Source organism: Micropterus salmoides, unplaced genomic scaffold, assembly GCF_014851395.1.
Source record: "Micropterus salmoides isolate LMB-PRFRI ecotype aquatic unplaced genomic scaffold, ASM1485139v1 Ms_hic_scaffold_1, whole genome shotgun sequence".
In the NCBI taxonomy this organism is placed as follows: Eukaryota; Metazoa; Chordata; class Actinopteri; order Centrarchiformes; family Centrarchidae; genus Micropterus; species Micropterus salmoides.
In genome coordinates, this window is record NW_024040040.1 from 17,596,193 (window position 1) to 17,618,540 (window position 22,348).

The window sequence follows — 22,348 nt, forward strand, 5'->3', positions numbered from 1 at the left end:
TTTATTTCAATTTCAATTTATTAATGGATTGCCCCATGAGATGCAGCATCTCGTTTTCAAGAGGGTCCAAAAACACACATGCATAACAATAATATCATACGAATAATATCATCACCAAATACTTGTTCAGATACATGGTCTTAAAAAGCTATCCAACCTCCGGACCTCCTGGCCAAATTACACACCAAATCCAAACAGAATAAACTCTCATACTGTGCGGCTCACCTTTACCCCAACTCCAAGAACGGAATTCCACTCCGACTATAAAACAACCTTTATCCACGATGGGAAATGTCAGAGTGAATTGGTGTGTACAGAGGCCAGTTGGGGGTCTGTTGAGTTAGTGCGGTCTGGTTGTTAATGATGATAATGATGATGGTACCAAACGTGACCTTGACCATGGGGTCACCACATGCAGACACCCCCCTTTGCTCTGCTGTCAGTGGCCAGATGGTTTAGCCTGAAATTCAATTAGACTGAGCAGGGACGCCGCAAGAGCAGTGCTGAGAGGAGGAAGCGGCTCGTCTTTTACCAAGAAATTATCTTTATTAAAGGTTTTGAAACGTTAGCATACAGTACAGATGCATATTAACTGTATTGGACTACAGCCAACATTATTGTTTATTTTATGAATTTCAGGCTGGTGGTACTACACAATGAAGACCATATTCCATCTGTCACAGAGAGTGTGCTGAAATATGAATTTAAAAAGGAGCTCTTCCCATCTGCGCACTCGAGCATTTAAAGGGATATGTTACTGACAATTAAAAGCTACCATAATGTATACAGCAAGTAATTTCTTCCATTAGAATACTGAAAGCAAAGTGTCTTTACAAGCAAAGCTTCCTGCCATCTGGAAGGAAACATAACCCTCGGCAAATACTGCATGTGCAAATTTCCAAATTAAAAGTCATATAAAAGGAAACTATTCTGAGAAGCAACTCTCATGAAGCTTTGGTGAAAGTAAAAAAAAAAAAACTTTTCCCTTATGTGTTACAGCTATTCCTCTATGGATGAATTTTTGCTCTTTCTTCCCGCTCTAATCTTTTCCATCTCTGCCGTGTTTTCACACACAATTCTGATGTGACCGTACACTATCTGACCAATTATCAGTCTGTGGATACTGTTTTTTAAATTACATTGTGACCCTATCATTCTGTCTTTCAAAGCTATGACCTCCAGGTTGTTCTGGTAGATTCCACTAATAGTGTCCGTCAGTCATCCTCCTGCAGGTTTTACTCCATCACCTCTAGCGTCTAGATTTCCTCTTATCTTCATATGGCCATACACTAAATATAGATGCTTCACATGGATAGAGCATAATCGCCAAAGTCTTCCTCTGTTGCAAATATTGTTATGCCCTTCCAACTGATCTCACATTTTTGAAATTGTAGATGGGTGTAACGCCTCAAAGTTGCATCTACACTGTCAGAGATAAAACAAGAGGGAAGCAGCAGGTCTTGCAACATCTCTCTATCAACAACTCTCCTTCCATCCACGTTTCTTTTAAAGCTTTGATGGCAATCATCCAGACATGTATACTTGCCCCCTTGGCTGCCTGGCCAGAGTGTGACATTGTCGAGCAGTCATACCAAAAGTTGACAGTATTTTAACTTCTATGTGGGACACAAACATTTCAGGAAACACAACGTTGCGTTGGGAAAGGATTTATTTATGTACCTCAAATTTCTATTCAACTTTTCACGTGAGGACCTTTAAAACACACATATAACCAAGTTACTTGAGTCTCACTTAGAGTGAAAAAACTCTGCTTCCATGCACTTTTGTCCCATAAATAATCCCAGTTTCCGTCTGAATCCGACTTGATGGCACACAAGAGGGAGTCTGTCCTCTCATCAAAAGCTCAGCTTGTTTACTGTAGCATTCTAACTAATCAGAACCAATATAGTAACCATTTAATGATACTAAAGTGTTACATATAACACCTTTAATCCATCCATTAACAAGCTTTTATAGCAGCAGCAGATTGAGCTCATCTCATACGCTTGATGTTAATGTCACACATTCCAGACCATAATACTGGCAGACTCCAGGGGCAGAGATAATTATATCCGAAGCAGGAAATAGCAGCAGGGCAGAGGGCAAGCCTATAGACCTGTTAGAGAATGGCGGGCGTCTAATTCACAAGCTGAAATGAAGTGGTGTTAAGTCCCCTGCTGTTTCCTTTATTTCTTCGTTTATTCCCTGTAACCTTTGTCCTGCTCATCCTTTCCAAGAAGCGCTCAGATCATGTGAAGAACAGAGACGGTGAGGGGTCAAACCTTTAAGCAGTCTAATAATGCAGAGGGGGGGCTTCTAATATTGTAGAAGCAAATTTATGACTTAAAGGAAGATGTCTCAAATGATCCTACCTCTAGAGGGAGCTGAATTCAAAATAAGAAATTGTTTGAATACCTTAAAAACCACTCTTGATCGGTTTCACTCATTCTGGTTTGGAATTTACTGTTGTGCTCTCTATTCATGGGGAAAGGACATTATCTCAAAACACTCAATGCTAAAAGTGGAGAAGAATTGGAGGAAAATATGCTCTGATGTGCTAAGAAGGCTGGAATAAACTGCCACTAAGCCCTGCAGCCTCCCCAGAGACACCAGTGGAATCCCTCAGACAGACAAGATAGATCGCTTTTCCCTGTTCCGTGCCATTCTCTCTCAATTATCCCAATTAAAATTAAACTGGTGATAAACAGAGGAAAAAAGGAAAGAATTCCTCTGTAAAATGTTTCTAAAACAAAAACAGGAGTCACAATGCTGCACAGTCAGTTTGTCTTGTTATTCAGTTCTACAATTGACCATTCCCTAAACCCCAGTGACTGTCCAATAATAGCTTAGCCATCGTAACTAGGCAGGCAGGCCTCTTAAGCTACAGATTTGTTGTTGAAGCAGTGTGCATGGGGCTGTAGAGAGATGCTCTGTATATAAAGAGATTAATGGTTTCTTTCTTTACCCTCTCCAAAAAAACAAGAGCAAAAGGGTAATGGGTATATGTGATTGTGTATTTGTCCGTTGCAATCTTTGCTCCAAACATTAGCATGTCCTGCTATTTAGTTTACTAGTTATCAGTAGAACGTTGCTTCCAAGGCCAAGAACCATTTATTGCTACATCATTATGTGTGGTAAGGAAAGGCAAGTTGCTTTATATAACAAATTTCCGCAACAAAGCAATTTGAAGTGCTTTACATAAAACATAAAAGCAACATAGAAAAATATAAAAAAAGATGTTTAAATACAATTTTTAAAGAGTCAAATATAAAATATAAACATGTTAATTTACTATTACTGTAATTTACACGGTTCTACTTGGCCCTGTTAAGACGATCAAAACAGCAGAGAAAAACATTCAGCCATACTCGGCCTCGCCCGGACGCACAGCCACCCAGACAGTAGAGAACTACAATAGAGATTCTACTCAGCCCTGTAAAGACTTGGTATGACTACTGTGTACTACTGTACTACTACGAGAGAAGAGAAACCAACTGAGTTTCAGAAGCAAGGAATATGCGATTCTAGAAAAATCTTTCCCTGAAAACAGGACAGTAAACCTTACCGTTCTTCTTGAATGGTCCCATTCAATGGTCCCATTCAAGTAGAATATCCACTGTGTAGTATTTTTGTATGTGTAAGGTCAGACTCTTAAAGCTTCAAGCTGATGTCAGCAAACAGGGAATGAGGTAATAACTGACCTTCTCTGTGACGGCTGACCCACAGGAAGTGCTTTGTCCTCGTAGAAGCGCCTCATGGCAAACCTGTCCAACGCCTGGTCAGCACTGGATCACACAAAATTAGACATTTTAGTCATACCAGAGTGCATGTTGCAAATTACACAGTATCAACAATAACTGCCTGTATTTTGGAAGACCTGGAGAGTTTGTCCCAAGTTTGAGATTTAGAGATACCCCCTAGTCTGGCCTTCTGCTTTACAAAAAGCAGCTTTAAATCCTCCTGGCTCCATCCCAACTATTAACATCTGGTTGCATTAAAGAATGATGACATGTGCTTCTTCTTACAGAGCCAGAAAAATAAGCTGGCCAGGACGGAGCGTTTGGCCATAATAATCATATCAGTGTTTAATTTTCAAGGCTGCTCAAGTCCCAGATCTCAAGGCCTAAATGTGATTGATAGGTACTCCTGTCCTTACAAAACCTTGTGTAAGTACTTAACACTCTTTCAGCGTTGGCAGCCTAAAATCTCCAACTCAGCTAATCAATCTCTTTCTTTAAACTTAGATGTGTCTACCGATCATGACATGTTTGATACCTTGCAGATATGTTGCTGTAGTGCATGTAAGCAGCCACCACCACCCCTGTTCGACCTCGGTTCCCCTGTAACATAGAAACAGAGAAAACACTCAGTTACGTGAAGTTTCAAGATGCATATTAGAGAAGTTTATTTGAAACAGGAATCATTTTAAAAGGGATAAAAGACCTTTGTATTAATCATGAACCAGGGTAACAAATAAATCCTCAGATAAGATAGACTGGTCTGTAAGCTGCATGATTTATATTTAAAAACTTAAAAGCTGGAAGCACAAATAACTATTTAACATTTGATCTCTCTGCTTGTTTAAAGGGACCGGTCGGACTCTAAAAGGCAACAAGTCTATTTAGCAGTTAAGCAGGGAAGCAGGAAAAATGTTTTGCTTTCTGCTTTTTCTGCTTCATCTGTACAGAATGTGTAAATACTGTACAGTAATGTATAATAAAACAAGATGGATTGAATAACTGCAATGATTGATCTTGATTTTATGGGGGTTAGCAGCCAAAAATGCATAAAAGAGTAAAGATAAAACAAATTTAAAGGAATAGTTAAACATTTTAGGACTATGCTGGTTCTGCAGGTTGTCTTGGAAGCTCACGGTGACAAAGACTACAGTGAGCCACAGTACATAACGTTCTGTAAAACCACAAATTGTTCTTTTTACACTTTGGTTTTGGTTGTACAGATTTAATAAATTAGACAAAACGTGACAATTAGTAAGGTTTAGAGGTTCTGGCAGCAGATTTGTTATCATTGGACAGAGCCAGACCAATAATTCCTTGATAATAACTTTTCTTTCACATTCACAGTTGTGTGCCGTTTTTCCTTGCTTTACCTTGTTGTGTAGTACCACTACGTTGCGTGAGTCTCCATTGAGCCACGTGTCGATGGCCTTGCACATGCTGCAGATCTTGTCCAGCGCCGGTGCATGGTGGTCTGGCCAGCCAAACTCCAGAACCTGAGGGGGATGATCAGGACCAAAAGAAGGAAAAGACTCAAACATGACTCTCAAACATGAGATCACCTGATGTGTCTCATGTGTCTGGGATAAATTACAAAGATCATCCAGCTGCTGAGGTTTTTGTACCTTGTGGTTTAACTTTGATAAGTCACTCCTCCACTCGCTCAGGTTGAGTATCTGAAATCAGAAAGTGAAACAGATATATTAAAGCACTTATGGACACTTTAAAATTAATAAAGTTTTTGTTGCAAAAATACCAAGATCAAGATCAAAATAATAATTTTCTGAAAACTTTTGAAAGGGCACAGTCTGACCAATTTTGTCTGCAAAGGACAAAGTTGTCTAAACAGGAAACACAGGAACTGATCCAAGTTAGAAGTCCCGGGTTCACTTGGGGGGTGTTGCTCACCAGATAGTGCTCGCCATGTTTGGACCGCAGCATTGTCGCCACCTCCTTGAGGTTGGTGACATAGCTGCGTTCCTCGGCGCCGGCGGGGAAACAGACAGAGATGATCCTCTCCGTGATGTAGACCAAGTCCACCTCATAGCTCTCCTCCATGGCCTGAACCACACTCTGGCTCCTTGAGGGGCAGAGGGAGCAAGAGGTGTTTATCTTTAGCTTTTGGATCCCAGCGGGAGGATAGTTTCATGGTCAAAGTGAACATCTCTCAACTGCAAAGTTCAGTTTTGGCAAACATCTGTCAGGCTCTCCTTGAACAAGAACCAGAGGCGCTGATCGCAAAGAAGTGTGTGTCTTCTATCCTATATTCTCAAATCATAATAGAGGTGCTTTTGTGCAGATGGCTTTTAGTGAAAAACGGTCTTAGCAAAAGTAACTGATGCGTACATGATCCGGAGGCTTGCTGCTATCCAGTTGACCTACAAAATGACCTTTCTAAAAAAAAGGGACAATAGAGTGAAATTAATTTATCCTGATGAATAATTATGAGTTATGGTCTGAGGAACCCTTTGATGTGACGTTTTGTAGTCCAAAAGGCACTGAGCTACTCTTGACTGAAAGGTGAGTACAGAAAGTTTTTTTTAAGGTTTTTTGGACATCTAGGTTACATATAACTATTGACTAGTTGTATATAGTGCTTTTGAAATAGCAGTTAAACTGCAGGTCAGTATATCTAAAAACATTTTCAACCATATGTAGCCCTCTAGATATTTAGTGACCTGCGAATGACCAAACCAATGCAACTGTGGAGTGGAGGGTTTAGCCTTTAAATACAGTCACCCCACCATTAAACTCCAAACTGCATTCCAATTCTCAGTGATTACCATCTTTACGAGGACTTTTGTGAATGTTTTTTACAGCTGCTGTGAGAACATTTCTAGAACGCTCCGATTTCTCTCGGGGACTAACAACAGAGTTCATCGCAAACATCCACTTGATCAAATGTAAACTCCTGCAGCTCACTTTTATATTTCTTGGAAAGGAAAAGATTTACAATCCTTCGCTGACTGTTGACATGACCTCTGCTGGTATTATGCAATATATTTCACTGGCCAAACAGCGATCAGGTTTTTTTGGCCAGTGCGCGTACAGTAAAGCCTACATGAGAAACAGCCGTGCCTGAAGAATAACACATAACAGAGAGGTGGAATGATACTTTACATTCCTAGAAAAAGGGTGACATATCCAGCACAAACTTTTTTTTATGTTCATCATAAAACAGAGTTGGGGATCACAATGGATTTAAAGGACTTAATACTTAAGAAAAGTAGCAGAATGTATATCAGTTCTTGTCCCAGCAATAGTTTTGTAATCCTCAGGGTCGTGCTTTTTTTTGCATTTCTGAAGACTTCAAAGATCATGTCGTCAAATCAAAGCAGGTGAACTAAGAACACGCTTAGATAAACTTTTGTTTAACTGGTAATGCTGGAAAATAACTGATCCCTAAACCTATACTTATATGCTTCTATATACCTTTACCATTCCTACTACTATTTTCTTTTGATGAAATACGTGTGTACATCTGTGTATCTGCATACAGTTTTACACAATTGCATAACAATGCTGTGTCTTACCGCGACTGCTTTTGCCTTATCTCCACACTCTTGCAGGACCTTGTAGATCCCTGGAGAGTGCACATACATACATACATACATACATACAAACACACACAACACACACACATGCAGAGGGTGGGGGAGAGAGGGGGGAGGGAGAAAATGATTCATAAGCAAACTCCATCTGGTAATGATGACAATGTTATTGAATTACAATCTGACATAACCTATTAGGGAAAAGTCAGATCACAGAAGTGAAACTGGTCTTTCAGAAAAAGAAAGACAGGAAGAAAAGAAGAGGAGAGGAAACAAGTAGAAAAAGTAAAGGAGGAGAAGAAGAAAAAGAAGAAGAAGAACAAGGAGGAGGAGAAGCATCAGGATAAATGAGAATAAAGTAAAGCAGTTAAGACTTAAAAAAGGAAAGAGAAGAAGTACAGCAGAAAAAAAAAGACGTTGAAAAAAATGAGAAAAAGAAGAGGAATAAAAGATAGGGGAAAAGGCAGAAAGAAAAGATGAGAGTAAAGCCCAAGAAAAAGAAGTATAAGAAAACATAAAATAAAGAGGATGAGGGAGAACAGATGGATAAGAAATAGAAATGAATAAGGAGTAGAAAAAGAAAAACAAGCGGTAAATGTAAAACGTAAAAAATAAAAGTGGATGAAATGGAGAAAAAGTAGAAGGAGGGTGATGGGAACAATGAAGTAAGTGAAGGAAGGGAAGAAAGAATGGAGAAGAAGATATAATAGAAGAATAAGAAATGAACAAAGAAATGAAACAGGGGAAGATGTAAAGGAAGCTAAGAGAAGGAGAAAAAGAAGGAGAGGTAAAATGAAAGGTTTAATGGAGAAGAGAAGAAGCAGGAGACGATGAGACAACAGCAAAAGATTAAGAAGTACATCAAGAAAGGAAGACAGAAGTGATTGAGAAGTCTTCTTCTTCTTCTCAATCACTTCTGTCTTCCTTTCTTGAGGAGAAGGGGAAGAAAAAGGGAAAAAAAATCACAATACAGTACACCAGTGTGTTCCAGGAGAAAACCACCCTGATTCAGGTCCTGTCAGGACTTCAGCACATACTTTAATTATCCTGTCCCGTATCTAGTTATTTACTGAGAAGAGTGGAAGTCAGGCTGTTTTACCGTGACAGGACTGTGGAGGGAAAAATGTACTAAATATGCTGTACTGTCGAGGAATGGCTGCATACTACAGTTGGCTCTTCCTCTTTCTGTTTGTCGGCCCAGGGGAGAACTTGTCTGTATGAGTCAACTACCATCAAAACGATAAAGCCATCCAAAAAATACAGCTGGAGCTATCTTTACAGACCCTCGCTACTTTTTTCCCACAATGTCAAAAACAGTGAGTGTTCAGCTTTACTTGTCAAGCGGTTAAAAAGAGATATTGGCAAGAAGGGTCTCTAATCATGGTGCAAGGTTAAAAACACACCCCATAGTAGCTCCCCATATTGCTGCCAAGCGGCCTTTTGCCGATGAAGCTAATCCCACCCCTAAGAGCCAAAATGGGAAGCATAATTCTCTGTGATTTGACAGGAACCAGATGCTAGGCAGGCCGCGGATGCTGGTGTTTGCAAAATGAAACAGCCTGTTCACATGGGGCTTTGGGGGTGTTACGCCAGTACGTTTCACATCACAGGAAAAATCTGTTGCCTTGTACAACACGGGCGCATGAACGTCTCGTGAAAGTCAATGCCGCATGAAAAGTCGAGCATACAATCTATCCATTTACATGCACTTTTCACAAGAGAACACTAGCTTTTACGGTAAAGGCAAATTTAATAGATGTAGAGCTATTTTGTCAATGCACAGTATTTTTCTCCCTCACATGACTAGCTCTGCACTGCTAAACATGGGAAATGTTGCATGGTTGCCACAGTAAGGGTATGGAAGACTGAAAGTATTGAGAAATATACTTGTGGTTTGTTTGTTTTGAAAATATAAAAAAATGCTAATTATATCCTTTAAAGAAATACAGTTAAAGAAGCCCTAAATGTAGGAATTTTAGACATTTTAGAATATATTTCATGAAAAAAATCCATGTGATACGACCAAATGCTCCAGAAAACCTACTAAATGACCTTGTGAATCACACATTTTAAGCAGCAGACTATACTTTTCACAACCATGGTAAAAAAAGTCTAACCTAAAATAAAAGAACATTTTTCAGCATTTTAGACTTCCTGTGTGGGAGTGGCCTACCTTGCTGAACAGGTCCCCAGTGCTCCACCTCAAGGATGAATGCAGGTAGGCAAAATGCCTCCGAATGGAGCTGCCCAGAGGCATGGCTAGGTAAAGGAACCACTTCTCTGTGTTACTCCTAATTAAATCATAAAACAAAAACTATGCATATCTACGTACTTGTAAATCTTCAGGCAAAATATGCCTGTGTACGTCCAGTGTCATTTTGTCAGAAACCATCATCCAGGTGATAACAAGCTTAATCTTCAAGGACTAAAAACAAAGTAGCTCCAGTTCCTCATGGTAGAAAAGATGGTAGACTCTGCGCTGTTCGTGCCAGACGTCATCAGCGACTATGTAATACATGATGATGCTCCTCGCTCCCTGTCGAAGGTCTTCACCCGAATTTCTCTGGCTTTCTCTCGTCCTCTCCCTCATGCCCACTTTGTGTTCTCTGGAACTACTCCTCCCATGGTCTCATTATCTGTCATTATTACTGACTCCCCCCCGCTTCTCTTGTCTTGACTCCCTTTTTTCCCAAGTTATGTTAGTATACTATATGGTTCCTGTGAGGATACACAGTATGTTTGTGCTCGTCTGATGCACATGTTTACTCTTAAGAATCTAGTGGCTGAAGGTTACCAAAGCATGAAATATGGAATGAAAAATGTTTGTTTCTTCTGTTCTATCTTAATATTTCCTTGTTGTCTTAAGCAGTAAAATGATTAGTCATTACAACTGGTGAAATTGGATGATTATTTTCCCCTTTGTCTGCTTTTTACACAGTCATACAACGCTAATTGACGCTAATAAGATAGTATTTTTGATTTACATGCATGTCTCTACTCACTCTCTATCCTCTCCTGAGCCAGAAACTGATTTAAATAATCCCCACAAAAGAGGCCCCACACTGACTCAATTATGGTCACAATGGGGCGTTTAGCCTCAAAACCATCATGGATGTATCCTATATGGACTAACCAAAAAAACATTACATACACACACACACACACACACACACACACGGAAAACCCCATATGATGATGATTCATGGATTTAAGTATCAAGGAAGACAGCAGGGATTCCAGGATAAAACATAAAAACAAATGGCTTCCTTTGAAATCCAGTCAGAATGTATGGATTTGAACCAGTGTGCACAGGATTGTCATTAAACTTGCAACTTGATATGAAGGGCTAACACACAAGGAATGCTATGATAAGACATAACAACCACAACAAAGATATTTCGGTCAAACAAAACACATGGATCACAACATCAGCCAAGAATGCAACTAATGTCTATAGTATTTACTCCCAAACAGTAATATGTCATTGTCAAATTGTTTGACAATTTTCTATAATTACAGTCAAAAACAAGACCATGGTCAAGACAATTAGTAGCCTCTGCCTCAGTATTTTTAGTGCTAGCATTTCTTATAATTACGCCCACATTTCCCATAAACCCTGTTGCAAAAGAGGATGTTGCTACTTGTATCAACCCTTAATCCATTGTTTAGCTGTTTGTGCATTTTACTAAAGAGGATGGACACATTCTAACACCTCTTATTGCACAAGGGAAACAGCACCTTCTTCCTGTTTATGGTAATTAATAACAGAATGAATCAAACGTAATGTGGTATTGATGTTTAAGGAATACTACACAATCATCAATGTTATTGAGTGTAAAACATTGACTCTTTGTAGCCTTGAAAGGTGGCCCAGTTCAAGGCTACAGGCAGTAAGTGTGTGATACACAAAACACATTTTGGTGGAGTATTCCTATATAATGCTACATATAACATTACATTAAATTGAAGATATAATTCAGTCCCTATATGGCAGACTGTCTCCTTCTTCTCTCTTTCTCTGTGTGAATACACAGACTGTGAATTAATCTCCATACCGACTGGTGTACACAGACCGTTTTGTGATTATATCACTCTGAATCATCGCTGAACTTCTGCTGCCGATCTAAACATTCAGGCGACGTCTGATGCAAACACTGACTCACCGTGACTCACAAAAGAGAGGGGAGAGAACAGGGATGCAAGACATCAGTGTTGCTTTTATATTTTATAAATGTTGCTTCTGGTTACATGAAAAGGAAAATAAAGACACGGGAGCTCCTTATAATCTAAAAACATTTTAAACAAGCTAACAAATTTTTGCCTTTGTGACTGCTTGCTTGAATAAACTGTTTTCTTTTTGCATTAGTGGTGGCTCTCTCCTCTCTTATTTTTCTGGAATCTTGCCTTCCTGGAAACCCCGCTGCCCGTGCCCACACCCTTCATGGTTTAGCAATGTCAAGCTAAACATGCATACCTAGTCTCGGGCCAGGTTTTGGCAGCCATTTCTGGCACGGACGAGACACAATTTGCAGTGAACTGGCAGCAACAGATGTCACGGCAGCTTTTCTCATTTTGTAAGGTATGTACCACGCAGTGTTCTTTATGCGGGCATGGAACAGAGAGAGGTTTAAATCATTTACTTCATGCCTCCAGGTTGCATTGATACAAGGGTGAAATAATAAAAAATATTCAGTTTGCTTAGAAAAATGAAGTAAAAATTAAAATAATGAAAAGATCATCAGCTTTGCCAATTAAGAATTTAGTTTACTTTTTTTGTCTTTAAATTATACGTACATTTTTGTTTTTTGTTTTCTTTTTGCTAGTTGATTTGCTGTTTCAAATTCCAAAATGAATTTCTCCAAGTGTCTCCTCTTTTACCATTTTACCACTTTAATTTGGAGACGGGTCACTTTAAGAAAAGGTTATGCAATCCATGTGCCATCTGAGCACAAAAGAAGTCCGGGTAGCAGCATGAGCTCTGATTGGTTAGCTGTTACTGTATGTATTGCATGATGCTGCCACCTTCTGCAGTGTGCAGGAACAGGTGGTTGGATGTGAGCGTTGGGTCACAGCTCAACAGCCTCAATTATAATAAATGTATTTGTAATGTATTGTGTATGTAATGTAATTCATTAATAATTTATTAACTGATTACACCGAAAAGTGTATAAATATTCCAGTGCCACACTGACACGTGGTCGGCGATTCAATCCCCGGCTCCTCCAGGCTGCATGTCAAAGTGTCCTTGAGCAAGATACTGAACCCCGAATTGCCCCTGGTGGCTGTGTGAATGTGTGAATGTTAGTTTCTGTTCGAGCACTTGTGTGAACGGTGAATGCAGATGTAGTGTAAAAGCGCTTTCAGTGGTCGAAAAGACTAGGCGCTATTTACATTACTCCAGACTGCCAGAGATTAGATAGATACAAGCAAGAATGCAAATTTGTTAACCATCCTCAGTACTGTGTATAGCTGAAACTGGTAACCTACAACCTTAGTATACTTAATATTAGTTTGTATAGGCAACACTGTCCAGCCATGGTGACTAGCACTGCTGATGCTAACGACCTGCTTCCTCACAAACATGTGATTGTTTGTGAGGTGTAGGCTGTCCACCTTGTCATTAAAAAAAATCATGAGCACTGATCTGCTGGTAAAACAGCATCCACTCTTCTGATTCTAGGCTTTCCACAAGATTGTGGAACCTGGCTGCAGGGATTTGTTCCTGTTCAGCCACAGCAGCATTAGTGAGGTCCAACGCTGATGTTGGGCGATAAGGCCTGACTCGAGGTCAGCATTTGTGTTCGTCCCAAAGGTGTTGCATGGGGTGGAGGTCAGCGCTCTGTGCCTGCCAATCAAGTTCTTGACCACCAAACTGTGAAAACCATTTCTTTATGGACCTGACTTCGAGCAGAGGAGCACTGTCTAATTAAAATTGTATTAATATTTCCCCTAATTGTAACTAAGGGGTCTAGCCCAAACCAACCAAGTACACAAATGTATATGTAAAAGGGTGACCATATACATATGGCCATTTACTGTAAATAAGGATTGTTATTCCAGCCCTTGGCTGCATAACAACAGCGTTTATGAATGAACAGCTTTTAAAGCATGTCTCCTTGGCATTAGTGCTAATAAAGAAGGGGTGTTACTTACCGGTGTATCTACATGCTTTAATGGCAGCTGAGGAGTGGGAGGCTGAAGAGAAAAGCGAGAAAGAGTCAGTGCGTTAGTCATTGTTTCCTTCACAGCGAGGAAGAAACAACATGGTGAGCGAAAGGATGAGAAAGAGAGAGAGAGAGAGAGAGAGAGAGAGAGAGAGAGAGAGAGAGAGAGAGAGAGAGAGAGAGAGAGAGAGAGAGAGAAGGTGGACAGCCTACATCTTTTATAGACCTCTCTCTCCCCCTATCTGGCTGTCGGTGATGTACCAGACACACAGTCATTGTATTAACCTTGAAGAAAAATACTCATCAGACTGTCTGTTTGATCTCTACACACTTGACATGTATAGCTACTCCTCCTGAATAAGTGAGTCCTGTTCCTGGACTGGCTCAACTTAATTATAACTGGGATTATCAGGTTTTAACTATTATTTGGATGGTAAAAACCTTAATTAATTTGCTTCATTCTTGATTTGGAAATAGTAATTTGACTCAAGGTTGACTTACTAGATTTTTTTCATTTGCTTTCAGCCCCATATCAAGACCTTCATCAACTAAATTGTTTTATTCATGAATTTCAGGGGTTGGGGTATAGTCATAATGGCTTCCAGGTTGGTGCTGGTTGCTGGTTCTAAAAAGAAAAATACAATGTGACAACTTCTGAATTTCATAGTGGGACAGGCCGAATTGTCAATATGTAAGAGTAAGAAAATAAAAAAAGATGCGGGGATAGCGAAACAGAGACAGTCTGTGAGGTGGTAAAAAGAAAGTACGTGATGCGCGCGCATGTGTATGGAAGGGCAAACACACACAAACACACACACACGCACAGAGCTTGACAGTGATCCATGTGTTAAGGAAAATCTCTTAACTAAGTTAAGTACAGTGTCTTAGCCTGATGTGAGCTCTATAAACAAAACCGGTTTCTGTTTAACAAGCTGCTGCAGTCATTTAAAGAGGCCAGCATCCAAAGTAAATAAGTGAAAAGTAGTTACCGTAGCTTGGAATGTCCCTAATTTGGTCATATCATTGGTGGTTAGTCTTGAAAATCCAAACAGGACGGACTGTGTCACTTTTTATTTGACTTTATATTGAGTAGAAATCAGGAGAACGATCAAATTGCAAGTCCTGCTGGCTTTCTAATCATGTCCCACCATTTGACTGAGCGCGCATTCTTTACGGAGATGAACGAAAACACCCATTTCAAGCCCATTAAAGTGAAAATGACTCAAGCCTCAGTGTTTCAGTGCGTAAATCACATTGTGTCTTGTAAAGGAGCAGCCCCTAGAGGAAAGGAAAATAATCACTTTGACTGCAGCTCTCTCTAACTCTCTTCTATTCAGTGTAGCATTTAAATAGCATCCTGAAAGTCTCGGACCAAATCAGTGATTTATCAGTCTTATTGACTATGTACTTAAATTACAAATGTTTTTTTGCTAGATGGGGGATAATCATAGTGGTGTAGTGTCTGTAAGATGCATACAACTTAATTACAGTATGCATGTCATTTCCAGACCATGTTACTCTCTACTATTTTCTCTCAAATACAAGCAAAACATTTCCCCCAAAAACATGTCTCAATCTTTGTGAGAAAAGTAAACTGTGTATGGTGTGAGGACAGGTTCCCAGTTTTGGGACAAGTCAATGTTATGTAATACTTCTGACACTGACAATCATCTTCATCATTGTCACTGCCGGCACCCTCACCATCAGTATTCTTATCACCTCTACAGCTAAAAACAGGACACAGAGGGTGTCTGGTTTGAGTTGTACAGACAGGATTTTCTTTTGGGGAAAGGGAGGAAACTCTTATGGTTACAGCGTCTGACCTTTGACCTCCAGCAACAACCTCATGGTGAGTGGTTCTGCCACAATTCCAGGAAGGACCATGGCATTATGAGGGGGATTTCAGAGGTCAACGAGATCTTCCATGATTGTCTCATTTGTGCACAAATTCACACACGTGCACACATTACACTCACCAGCTCATAGTTGGTAGTTGTTTGACATGATGTGGTGACCTGCAAACAGAGAAACAGAAAAATCATGAGTGAAAAAAATCCCATTAAATTTTCTATAGAAAGTTGTGATGTACATTGTGACTGTGTTTTAAAAACACTGCTGTAAGCAGTGTGTGAAACAGGGAGGCAGAGACATCTCTGAATGTTTCCTCCTGAATGCCTGAGTATTCCCCAAATCACCCTCAACAGTCCAGAAATAACCACTGCCTCAAAAACAGTTAGTCTGTGTGGGAAACATGTCAGGCCCATTTCAGGCTAAATTTAGCATTGAATTCACATTGAGAGAGAATGTTTCCTGTAAATGTCAGAAAACAATTCAACATTGAATTATACCATATTATATATGTCAGTTTACAAACGAGCAGAAGCAGCACACTATGACTTCATAACTCATATCGCGTGATGTTTTTGCTGATTAGTCTGTCTGAGAAAACACACAAAAAAGTGCCTCATCAAGTAAATTTAAAGCAATTTCACCTGCATTCAATAAGAACTCAGGTGAGAAATTCTGATTACGCAGTGTATCCTCGTGTGGGTGGGCACTAGGACCCTGGTGTTGTCTTGACCTGCTCTGTGACCCTCTATGCACCTTCAACACATGTCACACACATTGGACTACAATGCATTTTTGCCTTTCCAGATGGACACTTTGTCAGATTAGTTGATCATAGAGTCATAAATTCTTCCTGTGAGACATGGCAGATTACACGCAGGACACCGAACAATCACAACATGATTTGTGTGGCGGCCATAGGTGATTGAGAAAAAGGTGCCAGAATATGACCTTACTCTGACGACTTTTCCACCTGACAGCAGCAACATCATTTCTCCCCAGAAAGACTCCGTTATGATGTTCTGAAAAATGTCATAGAATTTCTTAAACTAACTGATAAAAAAGGTTTTCTTAACATTTGTAAAACATTTTCAGACTTTCTATAAAAAAACATTCTGTTTCCGAAAGAAAAGAAGCAGAACTAAAACCAGACCCAGATTTGTAAGGTAATAATTGATGACAGTCGATCTTTTTTTTCTATTTCTCTACATACAGTCCTGTTTTACATTTTTATTTTGCCCATGCGTCTACCGTAGTTTATCTTTATTGGAATTTGCAATGCATTGGTAAACTGAAATATTTTACAAATAACAACTTGAAATTGGGATTTCTGGTGGTTTTGTTAAGGATACGTTGGGATTGTTTGTTTTAAGGCTTCAACTAATTATTTATTTTCATTAGCCATTAATGGTTAATTGATTCATTGTTTTGTCTATTAAATGTCTGAAAATTATGAAAAATGCCAGTCACATTCCCCCCCAAACGTTTCATCCTCAAGTGTTTTATTTTGTCTTAAGAACAATCTAAAGACCAAAGTAAATCTGAAAATACTTCCATTTTCAGAAACTCAACAAATGTTTTGTATTTTTTCTGGAAAAATGACAAAATGATTAATCAATTATATAACAGTTGCAGATTCATTTTCCTAAGAGATTAATTGACTAATCGTCTAAGTTCCAGTTTGTTTTGCTCTAAGCAACACAGCTTGAGTGGAAACCCATACTGTAACTTCATTGCCTGCAATCCTGCGAGCAGCACTTTGCATATTGTTCGAGAATTTACAAAAGCAATATTTTTTATTAAACAGCCTTTTAACAGTACTGAACAACAATGGAGACTGCCACTGGTTCTTTATTGTAGTAAATCTGCAGATGTAATAACATTTCAGATGCTCCATCAGGTGAAGACGACTCACAGCTGATTAATTACTGCTCACCGATAAAAATGCCATATAGTGACTTTTTATATTATTACGTCCAGCTGGGCGTATATTAATGAATAGTAAAGGTGCTGTGGTGAAGTACTTTTAATTATTATTATCATTTTGATATCTTGGCATTACTACCATAAAACAAATAACAGTAGCTCTTTTTTTCAGTAAAACAGTAGGTCTCCCAACAAATGCGGCTGGGTGGCACACCAATACTATAAAATGCAGAGTGGAGGGCTGCTACCTGTTGCCAGACCTCCCAGCAACAGTATCACTTGTCCCCTAATTATACTATCACCTCAAAATTAGAGCAGTATTGGTTTCCTGATGTTGCAATGCTACATGTAGCATCTTTAAATAGCAGTAAGGGCATCACAGGCCAATTTGGTTCTCAAAACAGTTGCTCATAGTATCCATGACAAGCAAGTGTGGCTCCAATAGTCTGTATCACCCTCTGCACCACAAATCACTGATTACGATTCATAAACAGGCACTCCATAGTAAGCTGAGTGACTTCCATCTGATTGTATTCACTTTTGTGTGTACAGATAAACATGCATGGGGGCGTTCATGGATGCAAACGTGTGCGCGGTTAAAGGAGTGCGTGCGGCGCCCTGTATCGCAACGTGCCCTGTTTGAAAAGGATGTTTACGAGCGGTGAGATGAGAGCGCGCTATCAGCAGACAACAGACGCAGGCAGGAAGGAAGCCGCCGTAATTAGTTTGCTCTAGGGAAACAAAAGACTCATTGACTTTGTAATGCTATCAGAATACAGTAGCTGGATAAGATCCGGCAGAACAGGTTCCGCCCAGTGCACGCAGATATGCAATGTGATGGCATCAGTCCATCAGTCAGTGCTGATATCGGTATATGCTACACCAAATTTTGTTTTTTACAAATTTCTATGCTGCATTACTGACACCTTAATATGATACAACGAACTTGTTCTTTGATCATTTGCACAATTTAAAATCTGCCAATAATTCATATAGTAAGTGCCATTTTTAAAACCATAATAATAATAATACATTTATTTATAGAGCACTTTCAATCAAAGTGCTTTACAAAAACAATAAATAAATCTGACTCCATAAGCCAAAAGCACTTGGTCAAGCACTAAGCACAGAGTAACTAAAGATTTTACATACCAAATTTATGCCAGTTTCAGTCAGACCTTGTCCTTGTCACGTGCATGTACAGTGTGTGCATGCTTGTGCTTGGAGGTCATCCTTTTGAACCTTCTGGGTTAATAAAGTGAATGAGTTACACAGTTGCTGCTGCAGCTGTTACAGGGAAGTGGATTAAGGTGAAAAGAAGGAAGAGAAAATGAGGTTCAACTATATGGTCAGTTTGTGGTGCTGTTGAGTTGTAGCGCAGTATACTGACAGGTGTTTCTATTACTTTCTCCACCCAATCTATATCAGTCTTTTATTTGCCACATCCTTTATATACTAATTTTGTCTCGTCCCTTTTTATCACACTAAAATTAAGAGATTTTCTTTCAATTTCCATTGTTGCGCCTTCTTTTTCCATTGATAATAGCATTTAGATATAGCATAACTGTTGTTTGCTAATATTCATTTAGTCTCATCTTCATGGTGGGGGAAAAATCATTAACAGATTAATTTATGTGATGAACCCATAATACATTGCTCTTTCTCAACATCAAGAAGTCCCTTTAGTAAGCAAGCTAATGCAGAACTACTTGACTGGAACTTTTCAGAAGATGACGTTGCTAGTACTGTGAGCGAGTCGGCTCATGCTTGCTCTTTACGATGCCCACACTACCTGGGGCTGTGGCTGACATTCACATATCAGTGTTGGCGGTCCCAGTGGCCCTGGGGCCTCATGGCAAGAGCATGTGCCTTTATTTACAGCTGACAAGAGGTGCTGTTCTGTGCGCTGTACTGTAGCATCCGCCAGTAAATGTCCTGATGATGACTCCCCTCCAGTATTGATCTAAAGGTCATAAGGGTTTTGTGATGACTTTGAGGGTCAGTAGCTACTGTATGTTTACATTCAGAGAAACCAGACTATTGGTCAGATCCCAGCCATATGAATCATGATATCTTCAGGAACATATTTGAGGAGGAATCAGACATGCATATTGCCTGCATATAGTCTCCTAGTGAGGCAGCCATAAGAGTAGACAGCCAGAGCAGCAGACACAGAGAAAATACCGACACTGACTTCATAATCACACAATCTTACATTCCTTCAAACACCGTGTTCTCAGTGCAACTCAAAATCTTCATCGCATCACTGTGCAACTAAGTAAGAGAACAACAGCTACTCTGACTTCATCCATATATGGTGGGTTCAGCTGAAAGCCAGATTAATACAGGCTTCATGTGGTTTTTGCCAGCTCAGACGGATAAAAGTGTAGGAATCTCTGAGAGGCCCTGCCACACGGTTTAGCATCAGGCCAGGCTAACACCTGAACTTCATCCATCCGTGACTGTTTGTGCAACTGCATCTGTGCCATCTCAACATCTGTACAATGATCCAGTAGTTTTCCAGAGTTATTTTTCATTACCTGTGCATCTTTTCTTCAGCATATGTCCCATTGCTTGAAACAATAAATCATGCTATCTTGTATTTATTTTTCCTAAAAAATCCACAGGATCAGCACCAAAGTGCTCACAAATGCAGTTTTTTGTTCATCATGCATGTTCATCACTCAATGCCTTAGAATTGATTTAATCTGAAAGATATTGTCCATTGAACTTGATTTTGTCCTGATTCCACTTAAAATAAAGTTAATGGTGAACTTTTCTTTAACCTCTGAATGAGTCTCACCAATCATTTCCAGGCAAAGTGACCACATCAGACCACAAAGACAACTCTCCAATATTGAGAGAAAGAGAGTCAAAGTGGGTTTAGGCTTTTAAAACCGGGAGCTTATAATCTCATCGAGTCACAAGGGGCGTCTGGGAAGCCACTGAACTAGAACAAGGAGTCAAGCGAGCCACCCGGGGGCCCCTCCACAATCTCAGCCCAGCCAAGAGGCCTCAATTGGGGGCAAACAGAGTTGAGCTGAGGCGGGACGTTGTTGAATTACCCACAGCAAAGGTCAAATGTCTCAGGTGAGTCTCTACAGCTTCACAGAGCTTTCCTCCACTTTCTTGATCCCCCCTCCCTCTTTCACAATGAGAGCGTGGATCAGTGAGAGCTTTAATGATTTCAGCAAAAGTGCTGCTGAAGTACTCAAGTGGGTTTATATGGAAATGAAGAGCGCACAATATCAAAGCACGACTCTCAACCCGGTCCACTGAGTTGAATCATTGTATAATGAGTAAACGTTCTGCAGTTCAAGCAGGACAGTGATGAACTGTTTTCTCTTCACTCTCACACACTTCAAACAGGCTGGAACAAGCATCCTCTGATAACCAAGGAAGAATAAGATCAGCTTGCTCAGCAACCTTCGCATTCTTCCTTTGCATTTGGGCCAACAATAAGGGCAGCCACGTGAAAATGGTATGATATCTCACAATTTTGGAGATGAGATAAACCCAGTTAAAGAGTTTTAGTTCATTAGAAGTAGATAAGGTTTTTTTTTAAACTCATGAAAGCAGCAGTATTTCCACAGAGTTTTTCCCTTTTACCCATCTAACCTAGCAATAATCACCCTAAACTTAGTTAATCTACTTCAGCCTAACTGATGGGAGAAAGCATGTGTTTGCCACTGTGCATAAATCATCTCATTGGCTCCAATAAATAAGCCTGCCATTGGTCCAACCACACTCAAAATTCCTCAAGCACTCCTGCCCACACAAGAGCCACTGCCGTGCTGATGGCAGTTTGCCTGAGAAAGTAAATTCTTCACTTTTCAAACGGGGGCCAAATAAGGACTGAAGCTCAAACAGCCCCTTTGGAGGGATTTATACATCGGCTGGGTTTCTGTTTTACTTGGAGAGCTAATAAATCCGCCGAGCGCTGTGATGGTGGAGAGCATGTTCCTCTCCCGCTTTAACATTTTGACATAATGTTAAGTGTGTAACCCGCCATGTTTGACTGGGTGGCAGTGTGTTGCTGGCAAGGCTGCACTGGTAGTGTCAAGTGATGCCGTCAGTGGTTGAATAATACTTGATGACGAATTTAAAAAGAAAGTTAAATCAAGTTGTAGTAGAATAATGGCAAAATAAATTACTTGTGCACAATGCTGCCAAAGAAGAATAGTGTGTGGGAAAGTTTTAATCCTAAAATGCTATCTGTCATTTATAAGAGAGTCAATTCTTCAAGCTCATGACTCAATATCCTTTAAAACAGAGAATCCACTCGGTAAACATGTTATTTTGTCAAGGGTCTAAGTTATTTGGTGGATGTCTAAATTTGGAGCCAAACACTGAGAACCTTCAGCCTGTGCTGATCCATGCTGGTCTAAATGCTATTTCAGAAGCATTTGGACCCAAAAAGGATGGAAAAGGTCTGGTGTATACATATAAAGTCTAAATAATTGTTTTTGTTAAGTAGAACACACTGCCAACCAGATGTTTCCACATGTGTCCGTCAACACCCGGTAGCGCAACACAAACAAGGTCTTCCCACAGCATTAAACCATCCTGTGATGGCTGAATAAATGACAAGGCCGTAGATGAAAAAAAATTACCTTTGAAGCTCTTTGCCTTTCTCTGCAACGTAAAAATCTACCAAGCAACAAGTTCCCAGTGTTCTCGTGAAGAATCCACTATCTAAATCTTGCGGATAACACAAGAAGGGGATATATCTTTTCACATGAGACCAAAATCACTACCACATGGTTAACACAACATAAATAAGGACGAAAACCGGCCGACAGGCACAAGCATTCGCTGCTACCCTAAATGCTTCAGACACAATATACCGCAACATACAGGAGGTTATTTACTCTGAAATTCATCATAGTGGATTGCCTTCTTATTTCAACTATTTTGATTGCCAGTGAGCTCAGATTTGTGTCCAACAAAGGCACTGACATTATATAATCTCGAAACCAACATGCCAATGTTGAGGCCCAAAGGAGCTTCATCAAGTGGATGCACAAAAGGCTAAAGACCATGGATCACTGAGGAAGCAGCTAGTTGATCATGGTCAAGCCACAGTGAATGGTGAGTGGGCTGTTGGCTTGGCTGCTTCGCC

The 22,348-nt window shown here is 39.9% G+C and overlaps 1 protein-coding gene across 13 annotated transcripts in view; it reads right to left on the reverse strand.

Annotated features, from left to right (window-relative positions):
* Window positions 1-22,348, reverse strand: part of tns1a (tensin 1a) — a 106,503-nt gene that overhangs the window by 38,404 nt on the left and 45,751 nt on the right. For 11 of the 13 annotated variants that reach the window (XM_038721203.1, XM_038721300.1, XM_038721261.1 and 8 more), the window contains 8 exons: window positions 15,429-15,467; window positions 13,442-13,483; window positions 7,271-7,320; window positions 5,646-5,817; window positions 5,363-5,413; window positions 5,111-5,233; window positions 4,276-4,340; window positions 3,702-3,785 (listed from right to left, as the gene is read on the reverse strand). In XM_038721203.1, coding sequence (XP_038577131.1) covers window positions 3,702-3,785; window positions 4,276-4,340; window positions 5,111-5,233; window positions 5,363-5,413; window positions 5,646-5,817; window positions 7,271-7,320; window positions 13,442-13,483; window positions 15,429-15,467 — 626 coding nt within the window. Of the gene's footprint in view, window positions 1-3,701; window positions 3,786-4,275; window positions 4,341-5,110; window positions 5,234-5,362; window positions 5,414-5,645; window positions 5,818-7,270; window positions 7,321-9,461; window positions 9,839-13,441; window positions 13,484-15,275; window positions 15,394-15,428; window positions 15,468-22,348 lie in introns of those variants that run through there. The other 2 variants (XM_038721291.1, XM_038721272.1) reach the window with 2 other exon arrangements.